The following is a 20,836-nucleotide window of genomic DNA, read 5'->3' as shown; positions in this document are numbered from 1 at the left end:
TTCAGGTATATGCAACTGAGGGCTTTTGCGAGGCAACAGGTGAGGGAATTCCCGCAGCTCCCGACACAAGAGGTGCAGGACAGAGTGATCTCAAAGACATGGGTGGGGGATGGTAAGGTGTCAGATATATATAGGGAAATGAGGGACGAAGGGGAGACTATGGTAGAAGAACTAAAAGGGAAATGGGAAGAAGATCTGGGGGAGGAGATCGAGGAGGGGCTGTGGGCAGATGCCCTAAGCAGGGTAAACTCGTCGTCCTCGTGTGCCAGGCTAAGCCTGATTCAGTTTAAGGTATTACACAGGGCGCATATGACTGGAGCACGGCTCAGTAAATTTTTTGGGGGTGGAGGATAGGTGTGCGAGGTGCTCGAGAAGCCCAGCGAATCATACCCATATGTTTTGGTCATGCCCGGCACTACAGGGGTTTTGGATGGGGGTGACAAAGGTGCTTTCAAAAGTAGTGGGGGTCCGGGTTGAACCAAGCTATATTTGGGGTTGCACAAGAGCCGGGAGTGCAGGAGGCGAGAGAGGCCGATGTTTTGGCCTTTGCGTCCCTAGTAGCCCGGCGCAGGATATTGTTAATGTGGAAAGAAGCCAAGCCCCTGGGGTGGAGACCTGGATAAATGACATGGCAGGGTTTATAAAGCTAGAGCAGATTAAGTTCGTTCTAAGGGGGTCGGCTCAAGGGTTCACCAGGCGGTGGCAACCGTTCGTCGAATACCTCGCAGAAAGATAGATGGAATGGAAAAAAGAAGGCAGCAGCAGCAGCCCAGGATCGGGGGGGGAGGGGGGAGGAAGAACCAGAAGGACTCTCAGGGTTGTTAATATATACTGTATAATATGTATAGGTCGTTGCTACAGATAATTATATATTGGACTGTTAAATTATATTTTTGGAGAGTGTTACTTGTGATAAGGCAGTTGCCAATTAGGGTTAGTTTTCATTTTTGTTATTTATTATTTATTCTTTTTTTTGTTTGTTTTGTTTTGTTTTGTTTATAAAATAGGTCATTGTTATTTGTGTTGTTATAATATTGTGTAAAGGATGCACAATGTACTGTGTTGGTTGACCAAAAATTTTCAATAAAATATTTAAAAAAAAGAAATGATCAACAGATGTATTCATTCATTGGCAGCCAAGAGATGTGGAATCAGGTATGATGGGTGAAGGTGAAGAGGAAGGATGTGCCACATGTGGTTCGTGCTGAAATTCCCAGCTCCTGAGGTAGAAAGTTGTGGATTCCAGGGACCCCGGGACAAAATCTAGGTTGAACGTACAATGCAGTAATGAGGGACTGTTACAGCACTGGAAGTGCAATCATTTAAAAAAGGCCTTAGAATCATAGAATTTACAGTGCAGAATGAGGCCATTCAGTCCATCGAGTCTGCACCGGCCCTTGGAATGAGCACCCCACTTAAGCCCATGCCTCCACCCCATCCCAGTAACCCCACCTAACCTTTTTGGACACTGAGGGCAATTTATCATGGCCAATCCACCTAACCTGCACATCTTTGGACTGTGGGAGGAAACCGGAGCACCGGGAGGAAATCCCCGCAGACACTGGGAGAACATGCAGACTCCGCAAAGACAGTGACCCAAGCTGGGAATCGAACCTGGAGCTGTGAAACAACTGTGCTCACCACTGTGCTACCATGCTGCCTTAAACCAAGGCTTTGTCTGATTCTCAGGTCAAAGTAAAAAGTCTCATGGCACCTTTTTGAAGAACAGTAAGGGAGTTCTGTTCAGTGTCCTGGCAAATATTTATCCCTCAACCAGCATCATTAAATGATTATCTGACTATTATCTCGTTGTTGTTCTGTGGGAGTTTGCTATGTGCAAATTGGCTGCCACCTTTCTCACAATACAACAATGACTAAACTTCAAAATTGTCTCATTGGTTGTGAAGTGCTTTGAGACAGCCTGTGGTCATGAAAGCTGCTGTAAACCATTCTTGTGTTCTCTCGTGAGTCTGGTCTCGTGACAGAACAGCCCCCAGGCTAACGGTTGTTGACATTGAGATGGTAGTACTTGCGATGGGTTGCTATGAAGGTCAATCAACAAACCCCTTCTTGGCATAATTCCAATATATCTACATTGCAGCAGTCAAAGGAAGGTGGGAGTAGGTTTAAGGCTTCAACCTGCCAATATTACTGTTGTGCCAGATCTATGCTGCTGCACGTGTCCTTGCAGTTGGTGGCATGGCTTTGTACCTGGCTCTTTGCTTACCTGGACCTCAGGCTGTCCCCATTTACAGCCATCAATTACACTTTGAGGGGCAGCCACCATTGTAATATAGGAAATGCAGCAGTCAATTTGGACACAGCAAACTCCAATATTGGCAACACAGATAAAGCACAATATCCTTTCCATTCTGCAGAAGAATTAGATGACTTTCTCCTGCCTGGGTGCATGATATTATTCAATAAAACTATTTCGTAGAAGAGGTGTAATCGGATTCTATTTAATCAGTAATCTCACAGGGTAGGAAGATCAATGACTCCTTAACAACAATGTGGAATATTTGAACAACATAGGTCTTCAATGTCAGTGAGAAGCATTGGAATGTTCAGGTGTCTCTGTGCAACACAACTTTTAAGAGGCCAGAAGACAGATTGAATGGTTCACAATTCTATCTGTGTTTTCTTGATCAATAAATCAGAACATTTTGTTGGTTGTTGCTTCTCACTACAATATATTTTCAATATTTACTATGCACCACAATTTTATCATATTTCAATAGCTCAAAGATCTCATAAAAGTGCCAAGATTGGGTTGTATAAATAAAATAGGCATATGGACAAGATTGAAGTCAATGGAAATTACTTTTTGAGAATCCTGTGCAGGATGGAACAGGTTACATACAGCTCATTATGAACTCCTGTTTTGACAATTGCAGCCCACAAACACCCCTCACAACAAACTTCCATTCGCAACAAAATAAACAAAACTCCAGCCATAATCCCATCCTCTGTCTGCAAGATAATTATGGATGCCAAAGGCCATCCAACCCAGCTCATCTCATCCAGCCAAAATGACATGGGAACATACGTACTAGTAGCTGAGAAAGCCATTCAGCCCTTTGAACCTGCTCTGCCATTCCATAACATTATATCAGTGACGACAACTCAAAAGTACTGAATTGGCAGTGAAGTGATTTGAGACATTGTGATGGATGCTTTATAAGAGTAGTTTTTTTCTTTCCTGTAAATCTGTATACAGTAAACAGAGTGACAGTAGCAATGGTGAAATCGAAGGACCAATGCTGATTCCTTATGGATAATTAATCACAGCGCAATCAACTGACATTAGGAAAGTGGCCACAAAGAAAAATCACTATATTTACAAAACAACTCAATTCTGTAGTTAATACAACCATACCATTCTGACTTCTCTAGTGCCAACCCACAATGCACCATAAATGGCACCTTCCCTGTTTTGCTGATGACACTATCCCCAGGGTTTTTCAATCAGACATCTACCAGCAGCTTAGGAAAAAATGTACAGTAGAGTGAATTGCTGATCTGAATTTTAGAGGGAAGAATGTTACATGGTACATCAATTCAGTACGGCCTTAACTCAGGAATGAGATTGTCTCCCCTTCTGCCATAAGCTGTCATATAAATTGTGTTGTGCATTGTGAACGTACAGCCTGAAATGGAAAAATGTCATGAATAAATAAGAAACTCCAATAGCAATAAAGAGTTACACCCCCAGTTCATGCCATGCCAAATCCCCCAACACGCCCACTGCACACCTTCCCCCATCCCTCCAACAGAATCCAATCTCTCCCCACTCCTCCAACAACCCCCGATCTTCCCCACCCCTCCAAAAGCGTCCGATCAACATCCACTCCTCCAACAGCCCTCCGACACCTCCCTCATCCCTCCCCCTCTTTGTTCAATTGTCCGGCATTTCAAAAATATCAGAGCTACCAAACTGCCTGACGGTCAGCCGCAGCAGCACAACAACTCAGTGAGACCAACTTGACAGACCAGGGGTGGGATTCTCCGCAGCCCCGCGATAAAATCGCATTTGGCACGGGGGTGGAGAATCGATCTTAACGCGGGAATCGTAGCCGGTGCTGCTCCCGCCATTCTCCGGTCACCAGAGATTTGCTCGCGCGCAGATGGCGCAGCTGGGGGGCCATTGACAGAGGCCTCCCCCAGTGATTCTCCGGGCAAAACTGGCTGAGTTCCCGACGGCGTGGTTCTAACCACGTATTGCCAGTCGGGAACCTCGGGTGGCGGCTGCGGACTCAGCCCACGGCCGCCCTGGTGGGGAGCGGTGGGCGGAGGGATTGAGCACCGGAGGGGGCCTCATGAGCTGCCGGGGCAACAATCGGGCGGCTCGGATCCACGGGCTTGCGCCATCTCGGGGGGGGGGGGCGGGGGGTACATTGTTGATGTCGGTCCGTGGTCCGTGTCCGCCATGGCGCGGCCGCTGCAGGACAGTTTTGCCCAGAGAATCACTGGGGGAGGCCTCTGTCAATGGCCCCCCCAGCCACGCCATCCGTGCGCGAGCAATTCTCTGAGGACCAGAGAATTGCGGGAGCAGCACCGGCTACGATTCCCGCGTAAAGATCGATTCTGCGGACTCCCGGCTGGAAGTGCGTGGGCCCGTATCCGCAGCCAAAGCTGTGAGAAGCACCCCGGGGCCCTGCCAGCCCCTGCAGGTAGGAGAATCACTGTAAATTTTTATATGGAAAGTCTGGTGTGATGAAAGGCCACCAATTTTATGCAGGTGTGGGGACATAGCTCCATTTATGGAGAATCCAGGCCCAGCTTTATAAAAGTTCAGAACTCCAATCTTATGACCTCAATGTTTTTAATGTCAGCCATCCAAGTCTGTAGCTCTGCTACTGGCTGTTCAGACTTGGGGAGGACAAGAAACTCCATTTAGAGCTGCCCCCAGCACCCCCCCTCCCCCACCCATCCCTCACCCATCCTATCCCCGGGCTTGCGTTTGGCACCGTCTGAATCTCCCTGTCCTAGTCGCTGAACTTATTGATGTTGATTGAGGGTTAAATATTGACTTGGACAGCAAGAAAACTTCCCTGCTCTTCTTAAGAATGGTGACATGGGGGCCGGAATTCTCCCGCTGTTGGGATTCTCTTTTCCCGTCGGCAGCTCACCCGTGGCCGTGGGTTTCCCAGCAACGTGGGGTGACTTCAGTGGGAAATCTCATTGACAGCGGTTGGAGTAGAGTACCCCACCACCGGCGAAAGGCTCGGCACCAAGAAACACGCAGCTGGGGAACTGGAGAATCCCCCCGGGATCTTTTTTATTCGAGAGAGCAAATGGAGCCTGGGTTTAAGAGATGCCACCTCCAAGGATGCTGCGCTCCCTTAGTGCCACACTGGGGGTGTCATCTGGATTACGTGTTCAATTCTCTGGAGAAGGATTTGCAGATCTTCCTTCAAATGCCCCATCCTTCAAGCGGAGGCGGAGAAAACATGAGTGTAGGTGCTCCAGGGACACTAAAACTCCTTGTTTCAACCTGGAGAGGTTTAACATTATCTGTTTATGCAACAAAGCTCACAATGACTGCTTCCCATGGGGTTCTCAGGAGGACAGAGTTTATGACAATAAACACAGATTTCAATGAAATTGTTCAAGAGTCACTAAATGCCACTGATTTGCCAGACAATTATCTTCCCTCCTAAAATGTCGGCACAGTCTATATTTTTTTGTACAGATGCCATTAAAACAAAATTAGCTTCCCTATATTTTCCTCGGCAGTTGAAAAGCAGTGCTTATTGATTCGAGGCAAATTAACATTAATTGCCCACTGAAAACAAACAGTTCAATTGCAAGGCAAATAAATAAATAAAAGATTGTGCCGGCTGCAAGCTCCATGATTAATTCCATTGTGTGGATGAAAAAAACGTTCCTGTTGGAACAGCCCGCAGCATAATTCCTTGTTAGATCGTAAAAATCACATTAATGCTTACAAACGACATGTTTGGAGTGTAATTATTGCAGTCATTGCAGGAATAAACTTTAAGTAGAGCCAGATAATGTTTCTTAATGAGAGGGTATCCAATGAGTGATATTACTTATCACCTGCTAACCGGATTGGGATATATTCAAGTATCCGATTGCTGAAGTGGGGATTATTTTGTGATAGTCAATAGTGATAAGCAAGCATTGAATATCCATTGCTCAATATTTCACCCTCACGGTCATAGTTAATACAAGGAATGAATGTAGAAGAAGGAAGAGGTTGGCACCGGAATCTTTGAGGTTATCTCATAAACCCCACCTTTGTTAATGACCTGTTTTGACATATTAAAGACCCTATTATCCTCTCCTCTCCCCCCTCTTTTCTCCCCAAGCCCCTCTTCAGCTCCCAGCACTCCCTCATCCTGACCTCTTCTCGTGCCCAGAACCCCCTCCCACCCATAAGTGAAAAAAGGGGAATCAAACTGTGGTTCGCTGTATTTAAAATTTTATTCCACACACGCTGTGTGCCTGGCATTAATCCAGCTCTTGGCATTGTTTCCGGATTCTCTTCCTTGAACACTAAACCCTGAATTACTGACTGAGTTAGACAGATGTTCGACTTTTGTTTGACAAGGGAATCAAAGACAGGCAGGACTATGGGTTTAAAGCTACAATCAGATTAGCCATAATCTTATTCAATGGCGGAGCAGGCTCGAGGGGCTGAATGGACTACTCCTGCCCCTATTACTTATGTTCTTATGCCTGACAATGTCTGCCTGGTAGTGGTGCTGAAGATTGAGAATAGAGGAAACCCATGTGTGATGGGCTTGGGTGCAGCTGGGAATGAGAGATAGATGTGCGAGGAAGCCCAACAAATATCAATTGGGAAGCAAAAGAGTGTCACCTTTGCCCAGTTGCCTCTGTACAAGGAGACCATTGGTTCAATCCCCAATGTCGGACTTGATTATTGTCCCTTAGCACAGTTCCCCAAAGTTTTCGGCACCCCCTGTTCAAAAAATGCAAACTTCCATGATTGTCCAGGATTCCGAAGGAAATTAAGGTTTAACCCTGTGGACACTCCTGTGAGCAACCGAGGAGAAAAATAATAGACATGTTGCGTTTATAAAAATATTTTATTTGAGCACTTTTGTTTATTATTTGTAAAGATATTGGAGGCTGAAGGAGGAAAATAAAGGGCCTTGGAGCTGTGAGGTCAAGGGGTGAAACCTTCCAATACACAGTCCAAAGATGTGCAGGTTAGGCCATGCTAAATTGCCCAAAACGTTAGATGGGATTACGGGGCTAGGAGTGGGGGATTGGACCTAGGTAGGGTGCCCTATAGGAACAAGGGCCGGTACAGACTCGGTGGGCCAAATGGCCTCCTTCTGCACTGTAGGGATTCTATGAACACACCTACATTGTAAACTTGGGCACAGCATAAACCAGGATGTTGAATACTCATTGGAAAGCAAAATACTGCGGATGCTAGAAATCTGAAATAAAAGCAGAAAATGGTCGCATGTGTAGAGGAGAAACAGAGTAACTGTTCCACAATTTTAGACCATGATCTCTGCTCCATTTTGTTTCCTCTTCTTTGCTTATTTTAGCTTTTCTCTTTTTTCCTTCCAGTCTTTCGCATATCTTTTTTGGCATTACTTTTTTCCTTTATTTCACTTTTTGTCCCATCATCCTTTGGCCTTTGGATTAACATTTTCTGTCATTCAATCCATCCTGCCTTTCACCCGATCACAGACCTGTCCTCGCCCCACCCACCCTTTCCTGAGACCCATCACATCGCTAACCCTAACCCAGTTCTGAATGAAGATCACAGGCTTGAAACAGGAACTGTGTTTCTCTTCTCAGATGCTGCCATAACCTGCTGAATATTTCCGGTATTCTGGCATTCCCTCTTCATCACTCAGTTTGCCCCTTGTGTTCTAGCCTGATTTCAGGCGAGTGAATGCAATTTGCACTCGCTAACCTAAGCTTCAAGCCTGAGGGTATCTGGGAATTTTAATTCCAAAACCTCAGTTAAAAGCCACTTGTCCAGTTCTCATCCTGCCCTATCCTTGTAACCACTAACCCTACAGCAATCCAAAATATCTGCTATCATCCGAGCTGTGCCTTCAACTGCCTTGGCCCGAAGCCCAAAATTTCCCTCCTTAAACCTCTTTCATCTCTCTCCTCCCATGAAGGTATTCTCTAAAATTTGCTTCTTTCACCAAGATTTTGGCCACCTATTCCTGTATCTCCTCGTCGAGCTCAGTGCTACGTTTTGTCTGATAGCACTCCTGTTTTAATATGTTAAAGCTGCAAATGATTTAGGATTTCTGACCCGGACAATTTATCTTAATAGTCTGCTTCTGACGAAGCCACCGAAAGAGGGAAAGTTATCTTCCCATACAAAACAGAACAGCTCTCACTGGAAGGAGATTACACTTCCAGCTTTAAAATTTGTTGAATAGCTTTCAGTTAGGTTCTGGTGGGGGAATCTTCAAGTATGTCGCTCAATACTAAATCATTACTGTTTCAGTGTGAATCCTTGTCGCTTAGGACATCTTAATGAATGTCTAGGAATTTTTATCTTATTCAGCTTAACATGTACAGTTATTTTAAGTGGGGTTTTATTACAAACATTTTAAAGTAAAATCAGAGTTAGTCTACAAAAGGTCAATCTTATTTTTTCCAATTAAGGGGCAATTTAGCATGGCCAATCCACCTATCCTGCACATCTTTTAAGTTGTGGGGGCAAAACCCACACAGACACAGGGAGAATGTGCAAACTCCACACGGACAGTGACCCAGGGCTGGGATTCGAACCCGGGTCCTCAGCACCGTAGGTAACACTGCTAACCACTGTGCCACCGTGCTGCCCAACAGTTTATCATTATTACAAGGAAGATATACTTAGGCATTGATATCTAAACGTATCGGCAACTAAAACAATTTTAATAATGTTATGACACCCTGGGTGAGTGATCAGTCAATTCCAGCCTCACAAATCCCAGAGTCCCAACATAAGTGAATTCACCAATAATTTGAATATTTTCCTGAGATCTTTGACCATTGACTGCTCCAATGACTTGCATGCAACAGGTTTGTAAGTAAAACATTAAAAATTGTTTATTTATAACAGGCAAATAGATCAACATTTAACAGCAATAATATAACAATGGTCTGCTAATCTAATTATTCCCCTAACACCACACCACGCTCCTCCCACACACACACACACACATTCACAAGACAGACACAGTGGGGAAGGGTCAAAAAACTGTGATTAAATGGGAGATGAGTATCTTTGCTGCCGAGGTTGTGATATGATCTTCTTGGACACAAAGTGTTGAAATCCACTGATTGGATCGGAGCATCTGGCTGAACCTTCAATTTGAACCCTCAGGCTGTAATACTTCACTTCTACTGATCTGAGCTTTCATACAGAAGATCCCCCTCAAGTCTGTTCAATTCCAACTTGCATCCAACAGATGGACTATCAGTCTCACTGAGTTAAATCTAGAGTTCTCAACATGAGAGTTTTAAATGGGTCTTCAAATAGCCCCTCTGCCTGCATGTGGTGCCGGACTGGTCCTCCTGCAGGTTAACCTGACTGCAGAGGGAAGGTATTTTTCCTGAACCTTCAAGAAGAATCCGACAAGTGAGAGAGAATTCAGAGTTCTGGCTTCACAATTACCTAATCGGAATAGAAATGACTATTTGTCACTGGCTCACAGCTGTGTAGAAAGAGGAAGCTATTTAAACACAAGTCATCAGATGTGAGAGAGAGATCTGATTTAGCTTCACCTCTTAATCAGGAGTGGACTCTTCACAGGCTGGTTGAAAAGGATTTAAATCACCAGGTAGAGATCTGATAGAGAAGGAGTCAAACCTGTTCCTGCTCCTGTGCAGGTGTAAGCAGACCTGAATTTTAAAATGGAACCTGCACTCCTTCATCCCAGAAACCTCTGAAGCACTCTACCAATCAAAATCGAAAACTGAACAAGTCCCAGAATTACAGAACAGTTAACCAAGTCCATCAAAATGGCATCACTGGACCACTCAAAATAGCATATTGGACCGAGGGGAGTGCTTGGGCCAGTCCAAAAGGCACATGAGATGGGGGGTACTTCAGCCTAAAACCAAAATCTGTAGAATTGTGGAATCCAGCACAACAGAAATTAGAAGGGAAACAAGGGTCAGGCAAGGATTTAAAAGACACTCCTTACAAGAGTAATAAACACATACTCACAAAAGTCTCGAGAGACTTGTTTGACGAAACAGGCAGGGAACAGAAACTTGACTCCCCGCTCTCCCCTTCCCTGAGAGCTGCAGGAAAGGAGTATTGGTTCGTCCGAATCTGTCCCTTATATGTTTTCCTTCCCATCTCTATAATAGCGATTCGTCCGAATCTGTCCCTTATATATGTTTTCCTTCCCATCTCTATAATAGCCTAATGTTCCTTATCTCTATTGTAAGCAATCTATATCATGTTATAACAAAGTTTGAAAAATAAATTTAGAGTACCCAATTATTTTTTTCCAATTAAGGGGCAATTTAGTGTGGCCAATCCACCTAACCTGCACATCTTTTGGGTTGTGGGGGTGAAACCCATGCAGATACGGGGAGAATGTGCAAACTCTACACGGACAGTGACCCAGGGCCGCGATTCGAACCCAAATCCTCAGCGCGTAGGCAGCAATGCTAACCACTGTGCCACCGTGCTGCCCCATGTTATTACAAAGTTAACCGGTTATGTTTGCAGTTTTATTTGTTCTTACTGACAATCGGTCTTCAGAAGGCTATTGATCTTTCTTTTAATAATGGTTTGAGTGTCAACAGTTTTAACAGATGGTCGAACAAGAAAGGTTACTTGAAAAATGATTCTGTTCTGTTATCTCTTATGGGCCTCTTTCTTTCGGCTACATTTGCCTTTTTCAAATGGATTTATGTTTGTCAAATCAAGGTCCTTCTAATTTATGCCCTTCATATACTTTGATTGTTTGAGACAATGTAATTAGTCTAAGGCCGAGGTATGTTTCCTTTTCAACGTGTATTATGGATTCTGAAAGATAATTGTATTTCATTGATATTATGTTACTTGTGATCGACACGCTATGCACCAGCTTCAACTCTTTAATTCTTTCAAAAGCTTTTATATTTTAACCAACTCTGTGGTTAGTGTGATATTCATCACAAAAGTAATATATTGAGTACAAGTTGCTGCTAATTTTGGACAGGAAAACAGGCAATCAAATCGTAAGAATCGCCCTTTGCAGAAACTGATCGTAACTTTCCCATGGGAGAATCTATTTCTGAGTGGTCCCGGAATAAAAGGTTGACACTTTAGATAGTCTGTGTCTCAGTACTCAATGCAGAATATTTTACACTAGCCATGTAGACATGAGGAAGCTCTAAACCTGACCATGACTCTACTGACTTGGTGACATCTTATCTTGTCTTTTCTTTTTGTTTCCTTGCAGTGGGAAGAGGTGAGTGGCTATGATGAAAACCTCAATACCATCCGTACCTATCAGGTCTGCAATGTCTTTGAATCCAACCAAAATAACTGGCTGTGGACCACCTTTGTCAACCGCAAGGGTGCCCAGCGCATTTATGTGGAGATGAGATTTACTGTGCGTGACTGCAGCAGCATACCTAATGTCCCAGGCTCCTGCAAAGAAACATTCAATTTGTACTACTATGAGACTGACTCTGGTCTGAATGTCCAAGGCGCAGCCCTGTGGGCCGAGATGCCGTACCTCAAGGTGGACACCATTGCTGCGGATGAAAGCTTCTCCCAGGTGGACTTTGGCGGCAGGCTGATGAAGGTTAACACCGAAATCCGCAGCTTTGGACCTCTGAGCAAGAATGGCTTTTACCTGGCCTTTCAAGACTATGGTGCCTGCATGTCCCTGCTCTCCGTCCGGGTCTTTTTCAAGAAATGCCCAAGAGTCATTCAGAACTACGCCACCTTCGCTGAGACCATGACGGGCACAGAGAGTACCTCACTGGTCATCGCCATGGGCACCTGTGTGCAGAATGCTAAGGAGGTTGACGTGCCGATCAAACTCTACTGCAATGGTGATGGAGAATGGATGGTGCCGATCGGGAGCTGTACCTGTAAGGCAGGCTACGAGCCAGAAAAGGCAATGGCTTGCAGAGGTAAGACTATGACATGCATGTATGAGACAATGGGGATAACAGCGAACATTAACACATGTTTCCTTTTGCAAACTTTGTCTGCCCCCTTTGGTGTTTTGGCACATTGTTAATTTGTCATATGATCTCATAGGGGAAAAGATCGTTTACCTGTTGCTTTATTTTGACAACAGCTATCTTCATATTTGGCAAGGAGCCAGTAGGGCAGAGCCATTGTGCTTGACGCCACTCAATAGGGTGTTACAGAATAGCCATCCTGAGAGTACCAGATAGACCAGATTGTGGGGTGGAAGTAACGAACAGGCGCATTGCAGCACAGCCGTACACCCGCCCCCACCATGCACTGTGCATATATTTTACATACATTGTGTATATTTAAAATATATATGTTTCATCCATTGTTATTCTACCCTGTGACTCATACTGCACCATTATTTTAGCATGCGTTTCACTATAGAACACTACAATGTGGTTTATATTGCAGCCATATATAAGTCCAAAACATCTTACAAAGAAACAGCAAACCCTTTGGAAAATTATAAAAAGATTATGAAGGTCTCACAAATGGGGCTGGATATATCACGCATCCACCCCCCCCCCCCCCCCCCCCCCCACCCCAATTGCACAACCTCAACAGGAGGCATGTAAAGTATGACGGGTGACTCGCTCACCACTTACCTGCCCACTCCCAACCCAGTGCCATAATACAGTAGGCAAGCAGGTGCTGAAATCAGCAGCACACCCACCATTTTGAAACAAAGAACCAATGGGCGACTGAGCTTGTTAAGAAGCCAATTGACCAAAATATTATGCTGCCCTTGCCATGACACAATTGGCATGAACAGGCGGGCAGGAGGGAAAGGGCATTTTTTTAAGCAAACTGATAAAGAAGGTGGGAAGGAATTGTGGCACATCATTCTGTGGGTGGCCTGTGTGCATACCCACTTTGTTCCTCCCCACCTGCCTCCAAAGTCAACCCCTCACTCCCATTCCTCCGCCCTAGGCTCCCTGTTCACTCCCTGTCCATTACCTCCAAACTATCTCTTTCCAGCATCCATGGCCGCTTTATTCTGGGGCCTTCTGGTAGTCCCAATAGTGGCCACTACTAAGTTCTTCTCCCCTCCCCCCAACACTGCCCCCAAGTAAATGTCAGCCCTGTGTTCTGGAGTTGGCCAGCTTCTGATACTTTGCACAATGCAGCGAAGGTTTACTCAGTTACCAATGACAATGAACACACATGACTTTCAAAGGGGTGGTGGTGGACAATATTGTTTCCTTTATATAATTTATGCTGTCACTGTGCAATGCTTGTGGGTACAGCCACATTACTGTTACAGGATTTTGGGGATTGGTTAGCTCAGTTGGCTGGGCGGCTGCAGAGTCACGCCAACAGCACGGGTTCAATTCCGTACCGACTGGAAGTTATCCATGAAGGCCTCGCGTTCTCCACCGTGTGGTGACCCCCAGGTTAAATCACCAGCAGTCAGCTCTCAAAGCGAAGAGCAGTCTCTGGCCCTCTGGGACTGTGGTGATATTCTCACAGGGAAAGTGTAACAATTGCAATTATAACCCTGGGCAAATACCAAAGATAGTACTGAGAAAGTTAAATACTGCAGTGTAGTGGCTGGATGAGCAATTTCCTGGTCCTGACCTCTAGGATAAATTACAAAATTGAATTAGTCCATCGGATCATCAGTAGACTGGTACTCGAAAAGAAAATTTATAAAAGCCCAACTGTTTCACCAATGTCATTCATAATAGAGGCAAAGAGTATAAACGGAAGAAGTTACGGAGAACCTTTATAAAAGACTAGTTTGGCCTCAATTGCATTATTAAATCCCATTCTGGGCAGCGCACGTTGGACTGGATTTGATGCTGCTCCCCACATGGTGAGTTTGGACTTGGGGAGATCATTTAGTCAGGTGAAGGATGTGATCCTGGTCACCTTCCCACTTCCACCCGGGTAAAGTCTGTGGTGGGATGGTTCCTGGGTGGCCCTCCCATCCCACCACCAGTTGAGGCCCTGAGTAGCCAGTTAATGTCTAATTAGTTAACCCACTGATGGGCTGGCCTGTCGCCATATAGAGAGCACAAGAGATACAAACCTGTGTGGGTTGCTTGTGGTCTCCTAGGGTGGTTCCCTGTTTGAAGACACTCAGGGTGTAATCAAATGGCCACGCTGCGCTGGAAAAGCAGCTTGCGACATGCAGTGTCGCTGATAAAAGCCGGGGGACCCCGCTCACAGGATCTACCCGGCTCGCAACACCTCGCGAGATCCAGACAGTAGGTCTCATTCTAATGTGCAGATTCCTGAGGTACCTAGGCTTTGGTATTCATTACCTTCATCTCAGCGACTTCGGATGAGTGCCATTCAGCACTGGCCTCCACAAACAGGGACCAGACAGAATGGCAATTGTGGGACTCTCCCAGGGAACTCTCCCAGAGGCCCCCAGCTCTAGGACCTTTGGGAAGGGTGGTACCCTGGCACTGCTGGTGCCACTTGGGTACCCTGGAAGTGCCAGCTTGGCACCTTGACAGTGCCACCTTGGCAGTGCCACCTGGCTGCCAGCCCAGCTTTGCCAAGGCTGCCAGCTGGCATGGGCACTGCTAAAGTTGCAGGCTGGCATTTCTAGCACATGCACGATCGGGCCAGGAGTGCGCTGTATACGTGTTGGGGGAGGTGGGCACTCTCCAAAGAGTGCTTTTGGGCTGGGGGAAGAGGTCGGGGATGACCTCTGGGGCTAGGGAGATCGGGACGGCACTGGGGAGCGGGGTCGAGCGAGTTCCCAGTGTTCATAACGGGGCTATATGCGGCCTCGGCCATGCGTTGCCCGTTGAGGCCCCTTGTACAATGCGAGTCCTGTTGAATAGCTATGTGTTTCTTGGTGCAGCAAGTGCTGTGAAACACATGGCTAAACGTGCTCACTGTGGGACTTTGTTCCTTTTTTGTTGAATCAAACACTTAGTGTGCGATTGAGGGACCCAGCATTGGGAAGGAGGGGAACCCACTGAGAGACATGCCTGGCACTTGTTGTGGACCGCCTTCTTTCCCCCCCCCCCCCCCCCCCCCCCCCACCACCACCACCACCCTTCCCATGAACCCTCACTCCACAAATCCTCTCTCACCATCCCGCACCTTTACTTGGCTCACTGTGATCCTTGGCCTCTTGTGTGTCTATTCCCTGCAGCAGCCACCACCTTCCTAGTGGCACTGATTGGTCAGTTACTCTCCGCAGTCATGGTATCGTGCCCCTAGGGCCCTGGCCCCATGAAAGTCCTGTCAGTGATCTCTTAATTGTCTGATTGGCTCGTAATGCGATGGGCCTTCAGATGAGGAGGCAGCGCTCTCATTAGCTCCCCAGTTAATGGCCTCCATAAAATTTCCCCCATCGCCTCCATATTATTCTCTACATAAGAAAGATATGATGGCATTAGAGAGAGCATGGAAAAGCTTTACAAGAATGGTTCCAGACTGAGGAACCTCAGCGACATGTCTAGATTGGAAAGGCCAGAGCTGTCCTCCTTGGAGAGGAGAAGGTTGAGGGGAGAGTTGTAAGAGGGATTCAAAACTATGAGGGATTTGGGCGGACTAGATAGAGAGAAACTGTTTCCATTGGTTGAAGGATCGAGAGTGAGAGAGTACTTATTTAAGGTGAATGGCAATAATAAAACATTGGTCGCATGAGGAAAAACCTTTTCATGCGGCAAATGATTAGGTTCTGGAGTGCACTACCTGAAAGTGTGAGGGAGGCAGATTCAAAAAGGAATTGGATAATGGTCTGAACAAATAGATTGCTAGGCTACTGGGATGGGACAGGAGAGCGGCACTTGTTGAGTTGCTCTTGCAAGACAGCTGGCATGGACACAGCTGGGCCGAATGGCCTCCTTCTGTTTTGTAACCATTCTGTTGATTCTTTGATGTGCCTGCCTGGTCTGGCTACAAGTAATTCCAACCGCACAGCCAAGATGGCTGATTATTGTAGTTCTGTGATGCAGCATTGACCAACAAAGCTTCAGTCAAGTTGACTTGTTGCAGCACGGTGGCTCAGTGGTAGCACTGCAGTCTCATGGCACCGATGTCCCAGGTTCGATCCCGGCCCTGGGTCACTGTCCGTGTGGAGTTTACACATTCTCCCCATGTTTGCGTGGGTTTCGCTCCCACAACCCAAAGACTGCTTCACTGGGCAAGGAATTCCATAGATTCACAACCCTTTGGGTGAAGACGTTCCTCCTAAGCTCAGTCCTAAATCTACTTCCCCTTATTTTGAGGCTGTGCCCACGAGTTCTGCTTTCACCAGCCAGTGGAAACATCCTGCCCGCATCTATCTTATCTATTCCCTTCATAATTTTATATGTTTATATAAGATCCCCCCCTTACCCTTCTAAATTCCAAAGAGTACAGTCCAAGTCTACTCAACCTCTCCTCATAATCCAACCCCTTCAGCTCTGGAATTAACCGAGTGAATCTCCTCTGCACACCCTCCAGTGCCAGTACTTCTTTCTCAAGTAAGAAGACCAAAACTGAACACAATACTCCAGGTGTGGCCTCACCAACACCTTATACAATTGCAGCATAACCTCCCTAGTCTTAAACTCCTTCCCTCTAGCAATGAAGGACAAAATACCATTCACCTTCTTAATCACCTTTTGCACCTGTAAACCAACTTTTTGCGACTCATGCACTAGCACACCCAGGTCTCTCTGCACAGCAGAATGTTTTAATATTTTATCATTTAAATAATAATCCCTTTTGCTGTTATTCCTACCAAAATGGATAACCTCACATTTGTCAACATTGTATTTCATCTGCCAGACCCTAGCCCATTCACTTAACCTATCCAAATCCCTTTGCAGACTTCCGGTATCCTCTGCACTTTTTGCTTTACCACTCATCTTAATGTCGTCTGCAAACTTGGACACATTGCCCTTGGTCCCCAACTCCAAATCATCCATGTAAATTGTGAACAATTGTGGGCCCAACAATGTTCACTAAATTAATTAGGCACGACCTGCCCTTTATGAACCCATGCTGCATCTGCCCAATGGGAAATTTCCATCCAGATGCCTCGCTATTTCTTCCTTATGATAGATTCATGCATCTTCCCTACTACCGAAGTTAAGCTAACTGGCTTATAATTACCCGCTTTCTGCCTACCTCCTTTTTTAAACAGTGGTGTCACGTTTGCTAATTTCCAATCCGCAGGGACCACCCCAGAGTCTAGTGAATTTTTGGTAAATTATCACTAGTGCATTTGCAATTTCCCTAGCCATCTCTTTTAGCACTCTGGGATGCATTCCATCAGGGCCAGGAGACCTGTCTACTTTTAGCCCCTTTAGCTTGCCCATCAGTACCTCCTTAGTGATAAAAATCATCTCAAGGTCCTCACCTGCCATTGCCTCATTTCCATCAGTCACTGGCACGTTATTTGTGTCTTCCACTGTGAAGATCTGTTTTTACATTCTGAGCAAGTTTACTCTCATAATCTATCTTTCTCTTCTTTATAGCTTTTTTAGTAGCTTTCTGTTGTCCCTAAAGATTTCCCAGTCCTCTAGTGTCCCACTAATCTTTGCCACTTTGTAAGTTTTTTTCCTTCAATTTGATACTCTCCCTTATTTCCTTAGATATCCACGGTCGATTTTTCCTCTTTCTACCATCCTTCCTATTTGTTGGTATAAACCTTTGCTGAGCACTGTGAAAAATCACTTGGAAGGTTCTCCACTGTTCCTCAGCTGTTTCACCATAAAGTCTTTGCCCCCAGTCTACCTTAGCTAGCTCTTCTCTCATCCCATTGTAATCCCCTTTGTTTAAGCACAAACACTAGTGTTTGATTTTACCTTCTCACCCTCCATCTGTATTTTAAATTCCACCATATTGTGATCGCCCCTTCCGAGAGGAAATCTAACTATGAGATCCTGAATCAATCCTGTCTCATTACACAGGACCAGATCTAGGACCGCTTGTTCCCTCGTAGGTTCCATTACATACTGTTCTAGGAAACTATCGCGGATACATTCTATAAACTCCTCCTCAAGGCTGCCTTGACCGACCTGGTTAAACCAATCGACATGTAGATTAAAATCCCCCATGATAACCGCTGTACCATTTCTACATGCATCCGTTATTTCTTTCTTTATTACCTGCCCCACCATAATGTGACTATTTGGTGGCCTATAGACTACTCTCATCAGTGACTTTTTCGCCTTACTATTCCTGATTTCCACCCAAATGGATTCAACCTTATCCTCCATAGTACCCATGTCATCCCTTACTATTGCCCGGATGTCATCCTTAAATAACAGAACTACACCACCTCCCTTACCATCCACTCTGTCCTTCCGAATAGTTTGATACCCTTCGATATTAAACTCCCAGTCGTGACCATTCTTTAACCATGTTTCAGTAATGGCCACTAAATCATAGTCATTCATGATGATTTGCGCCATCAACTGATTTACCTTATTCCGAATACTACGAGCATTCAGGTAAAGTACACTTATGTTGGCTTTTATTCCTCTGTTTTGAATCTTAACACCTTGATCTGTAACCTCTCCTAAGTTATTTTTCCTCTTAACTTTTCTCCTAATTTTCCTTGTCGTTGAACCCATATCTTCATGTAACAACCTGCCGCATCGCTTTCGATTTATGTTTTTACTTCCCGTTTTATTCCTTTTAGTATTACTGGACCTATTCACTGAGCTCCCCTCAGTCACTGTACCTTGTACTGTCGCCCTTTTTGATTTTTGACTATGACCTCTCTGCCTTACACTTTCCCCCTTACTGCCTTTTGTTTCTGTCCCTGTTTTACTACCTTCCGACTTCCTGCATCGGTTTCCAGCCCCCTGCCACATTAGTTTAAACACTCCCCAACCGCTCTTGCAAATAGATTTGTCCCCCTAGGACATCAGTTCCAGTCCTGCCCAAGTGTAACCCGTCCAGTTTGTACAGGTCCCACCTCCCCAGAACCGGCCCCAATGCCCCAGGAATCTGAAACCCTCCCTCTGACATCATCCTTTAAGCCACGTATTCATCCTATATATCCTGTCATTTCTACTCTGACTAGCACATGGCACTGGTAGTAATCCTGAGATCACTTTGAGGTCCGATTTCTTAACTTCCTTCCTAGCTCACTGTATTCTGCTTTTAGGACCTCATTCCTTTTTTTACCTATGTCGTTTGTACCGATGTGTACCATGACCACTGGCTGTTCACCCTCCCCCTCCAGAATGTCCTGTGCCTGCTCCGAGCCATCCTTGACCCTAGCACCAGAGAGGCAACACACCATCCTGGAGTCTCGTTTGCGACCGTAGAAACGCCAGTCTATTCCCCTTACAATTGAATCCCCTAAAACTATTGCACTGTCACACTTATTACTCCTCCCCTCTGCAGCAGAGCCAACCGTGATGCCACGGGTTTGGCTGTTGCTGTTTTCCCCTGAGAGACCATTCCCCTCAACAGTATCCAAAGCGGTATATCTGTTCTGCAGGGGAATGGCCACAGGAGATTCTTGCACTACCTTGCTCTGTCTGGTGGTCACCCATTCCCTTCCTGCCTGCAGAGTCTGAGCCTGCGGTGTGACCACCTCTCTATACTTGCTATCCACGAAGCTCCACAGTGTCTCCAGCCGCCGCTCCAGCTCTGAAACTCCAAGAGCTGCAACTGGAGACACTTCCTGCACACATGCTGAACCTGGGGACTGGAACTGTCCCCAGCCTGCCACATGGAGCAAGAGGAGCAGACCACGCCTTGGAGCTGTCCTGCCATGAATTATTCCTTTAAATTAAACCTTTGAAATTAAACTTTAGAAAGATGTTTTTGTGTCAGATTAAGTCCAATCCCCATGTACTATTTAATCAGATTTTTTTTTACAAAACTGAGTATTTATCCCTCTTGATCTGACAACAAATTAAAAATAGTTATTTAATTGAAATTTAAAAAGTTATTTAAATCAAATTAAAAATAGTAATTTAAATCAACCCAAAATAGTTATTTAAGTCAAATTTTTAAAAATTTAAATAGTCATTCAAATCAACTTAAAAATGGTAATCTAAGTCAAATCAAAACTAGTATTTAAATCAGTAACTCCAAATATTCAAATTTAGCCCAGTCTGACTTTCATGTCACAGTCTCGTGTGACGTCACAATACCGGTTTTTTCCAATTTTGAAACAAACAAACAGCTGTCTCAGCCGAGAGCGCTCTTTACTGAAGTCTCGCCCTCTCTCTCTGCGCTCTTTACTGAAATCTCGCCCGCTCTCTCTGCTCTTTACTGAAGTCTCGCCCTCTCTCTGCGCTCTTTACTGAAGTCCCGCCCTCTCTCTCTCTCCGCTCTTTACTGAAGTCTCGCCCTCTCTCGCTCTCCGCTCTTTACTGAAGTCTCGCCCTCTCTCTCTCCGTGCTCTTTACTGAAGTCTCGCCCTCTCTCTCTCCATGCTCTATTTGGAATTAATGATTAATTATTGATGCAAAGGGAGTTGTTAATAATAATTACTGTTATATTTTTTATTGGTGTCACAAGTAGGCTTACATTAATACTTCAATGAAATTACTGTGAAAAGTCCCTGGTCACCACACTGTGACGCTTTTTCGGGTACACTGAAGGAGAATTCGGAATGTCCAATTCACCTAACAAGCACGTCTTTCGGGACTTATGGGTGGAAATGGGAGCACCCGGAGGAAACCAACGCAGAAAACGTGCAGACTCTGCACAAATAGTGACCCAAATTCACGAATCAAACCC

The 20,836-nt window shown here is 45.4% G+C and overlaps 1 protein-coding gene across 3 annotated transcripts in view; it reads left to right on the top strand.

Moving 5' to 3' along the window:
- Positions 1 to 20,836, top strand: part of LOC140390075 (ephrin type-B receptor 1) — a 741,967-nt gene that overhangs the window by 298,402 nt on the left and 422,729 nt on the right. For all 3 annotated transcript variants that reach the window (XM_072474951.1, XM_072474953.1, XM_072474952.1), the window contains exon 3: positions 11,421 to 12,102. In XM_072474951.1, the coding sequence (XP_072331052.1) occupies positions 11,421 to 12,102 (682 nt within the window). The remainder of the gene's footprint in view (positions 1 to 11,420; positions 12,103 to 20,836) is intronic.

Source organism: Scyliorhinus torazame, chromosome 14 (assembly GCF_047496885.1).
Source record: "Scyliorhinus torazame isolate Kashiwa2021f chromosome 14, sScyTor2.1, whole genome shotgun sequence".
NCBI lineage: Eukaryota > Metazoa > Chordata > Chondrichthyes > Carcharhiniformes > Scyliorhinidae > Scyliorhinus > Scyliorhinus torazame.
Note: the sequence above shows the minus strand (reverse complement) of the source record. Positions and strands in the feature narration are given on the sequence as shown.